Below are 2,500 nucleotides of genomic sequence, written 5' to 3'. Positions count from 1 at the left end.
ATCAGGTTGAAGATCTAGAGAGGGAGGGGGAGGGGGAGAGAGTATAGCTGTCAAACTTCATCAGGTTGAAGATCTAGAGAGGGAGGGGGGGAGGGGGAGAGAGTATAGCTGTCAAACTTCATCAGGTTGAAGATCTAGAGAGGGAGGGGGGGGAGGGGGAGAGAGTATAGCTGTCAAACTTCATCAGGTTGAAGATCTAGAGAGGGAGGGGGGGAGGGGGGAGAGAGTATAGCTGTCAAACTTCATCAGGTTGAAAATCTAGAGAGGGAGGGGGAGGGGAGAGGGGGAGAGTATAGCTGTCAAACTTCATCAGGTTGAAGATCTAGAGAGGGAGGGGGTGAGAAAGGTAGAGCGAGTCGGGGGTTAAAATAATATCAACCTGTAGAAATCAGCTAACTAATGCAGTACCTTTTCTCCTACTAGCCTAGCTAGCTAGCAGACAATACCTTTTCTCCAACTAGCCTAGCTAGCTAGCAGACGGTACCTTTTCTTCAACTAGCCTAGCTAGCTAGCAGACAATACCTTTTCTCCAACTAGCGTAGCTAACTAGCAGACGGTACCTTTTCTCCAACTAGCCTAGCTAGCTAGCAGACAATACCTTTTCTCCAACTAGCCTAGCTAGCCAGCAGACAGTACCTTTTCTCCAACTAGCCTAGCTAGCTAGCAGACGGTACATTTTCTCCAACTAGCCTAGCTAGCTAGCAGACAGTACATTTTATTCAGCTAGCCTAGCTAGCTAGCATGTCCTACCACTACTGGAGACACTGGGGGTTAGGGGTCAACTCCTTGGTCTCATTCATGAAGTGAATTGAAATTCTAATTTCAAGAATAGAGAATTGGACATTATTTTTGATGGCTGGAATCCTAACTTGTCAAAGTCAATAGAGGTTTTGACTAAAACTACACATGCAGAACAATTAGGATGTTTTTCCAACTCATGAACTGTATTTGGAATTGACTTTAATCGACTGAATAGCGGAGGAGCATGAAGAAGCCACAAATTCCTTGTTTTGTTAGCTCGGCTCCCCAGTGGCGCAGCCGTCTAAAGGCACTGCATCTCAGTGCTAGAGGCATCACTACAGACCCTGGTTCGATCCCGGGCCGTATCACAACCGGCCGTGATCGGGAGTGCCATAGAGCGGCGCACAATTGGCCCAGCGTCATCTGGGTTAGGGGAGGATTTAGCCGGGGTAGGGGAGGATTTAGCCGGGTTAGGGGAGGATTTAGCCGGGTTAGGGGAGGATTTAGCCGGGGTAGGCCGTCATTGTAAAATAAGAATTTATTCTTAACTGACAATAAATTGTAAGTTCTCTGTTAACTATTTTTTGTGTCTTCAGTATCACATGATCCCAGTTCTAGTCTCAAAACAGGAAATTAGGGAAAACTACACTGTGGATTGTGCTGATTTATTGGCTATTGAACCATGCTGAGGTAGAAGTGTCACTGTGTTGATGATGGTGCTAAAACAACGACGTCATGTCTGAAATCTTTTATGCCATTGAAACATTTTCCGTTACCTAAAGATAACGTCTGATCCCTGGAGTGAACACATGACTGGAGGACAACACAAACCTGGGACTGTTATTAAACAAGCCTGTGAGTGTGTGTGTGTGTGTGTGTGTGTGTCTTCGATCATGTGTGTGTGTTAATGTGTTCTGTGTGTGTGTGTGTGTGTGTGTGTGTGTCTTCGATCATGTGTGTGTGTTGATGTGTTCTGTGTGTGTGTGTGTGTCTTCGATCTTCGATCATGTGTGTGTGTTAATGTGTTCTGTGTGTGTGTGTGTGTGTGTGTGTGTGTGTGTGTCTTCGATCATGTGTGTGTGTTGATGTGTTCTGTGTGTGTGTGTGTGTCTTCGATCTTCGATCATGTGTGTGTGTTGGTGTGTGAATTGTAGCGTCTGCTGGTTATGGTTTTATCCGCCTGGTGCCTGCTGTTATCAGCATCTAACCATCTCATCTCTTCAGGGCCTGTATTCACAAAGACTCTCAGACTAGATCACAATGTAAACACATTACACGGACGGACGGGGGGGACCTGATCCCAGATCAGCACCCTTTATGAATACAGGCCCAGGTCAGGTGGTGCCTGATGCTGCAGCTGATATCAATGGGGCTTTTCATCTCTCTACTAACCCTATGGGGAAATACGTTAACTCTCTCAGCGCTAATGCTAATGGGAATGGATAGGAAACTCTACGCTGAGGTTAGCATCAGAGGCTACTGCTAGAATTTACATGATGTTTTCAGTTTCGTGTTTTATCTGGTTGGGACACTTTGTGTGTGTGTGTGTGTGTGTGTGTGTGTGTGTGTGTGTGTGTGTGTGTGTGTGTGTGTGTGTGTGTGTGTGTGTGTGTGTGTGTGTGTGTGTGTGTGTGTGTGTGTGTGTGTGGTGTGCGTGCGTGCGTGCGTGTGTGTGTGTTCCCACCTGTAGTTGTTGTTCCTTAAACATGTCTGGTCTGGGAGCGTTGAGAATATCGTCTGCCAGCTGGGCCTGACTGTC

General features: G+C 46.6%; 1 protein-coding gene across 1 annotated transcript in view; it reads right to left on the bottom strand.

The window, feature by feature from the left end:
- LOC106596573 (regulator of G-protein signaling 12) overlaps positions 1-2,500 on the bottom strand; it is a 105,417-nt gene that overhangs the window by 20,265 nt on the left and 82,652 nt on the right. The window contains 1 exon segment of the mRNA XM_082978676.1: positions 2,426-2,500. This exon segment is cut by the window's right edge and continues 69 nt beyond it. Within this exon segment, the coding sequence (XP_082834802.1) occupies positions 2,426-2,500 (75 nt within the window).

Source organism: Salmo salar, chromosome 08, assembly GCF_965601325.2.
Source record: "Salmo salar chromosome 08, fSalSal1, whole genome shotgun sequence".
NCBI lineage: Eukaryota > Metazoa > Chordata > Actinopteri > Salmoniformes > Salmonidae > Salmo > Salmo salar.
This window is presented reverse-complemented; position numbering and strand designations above follow the sequence as displayed.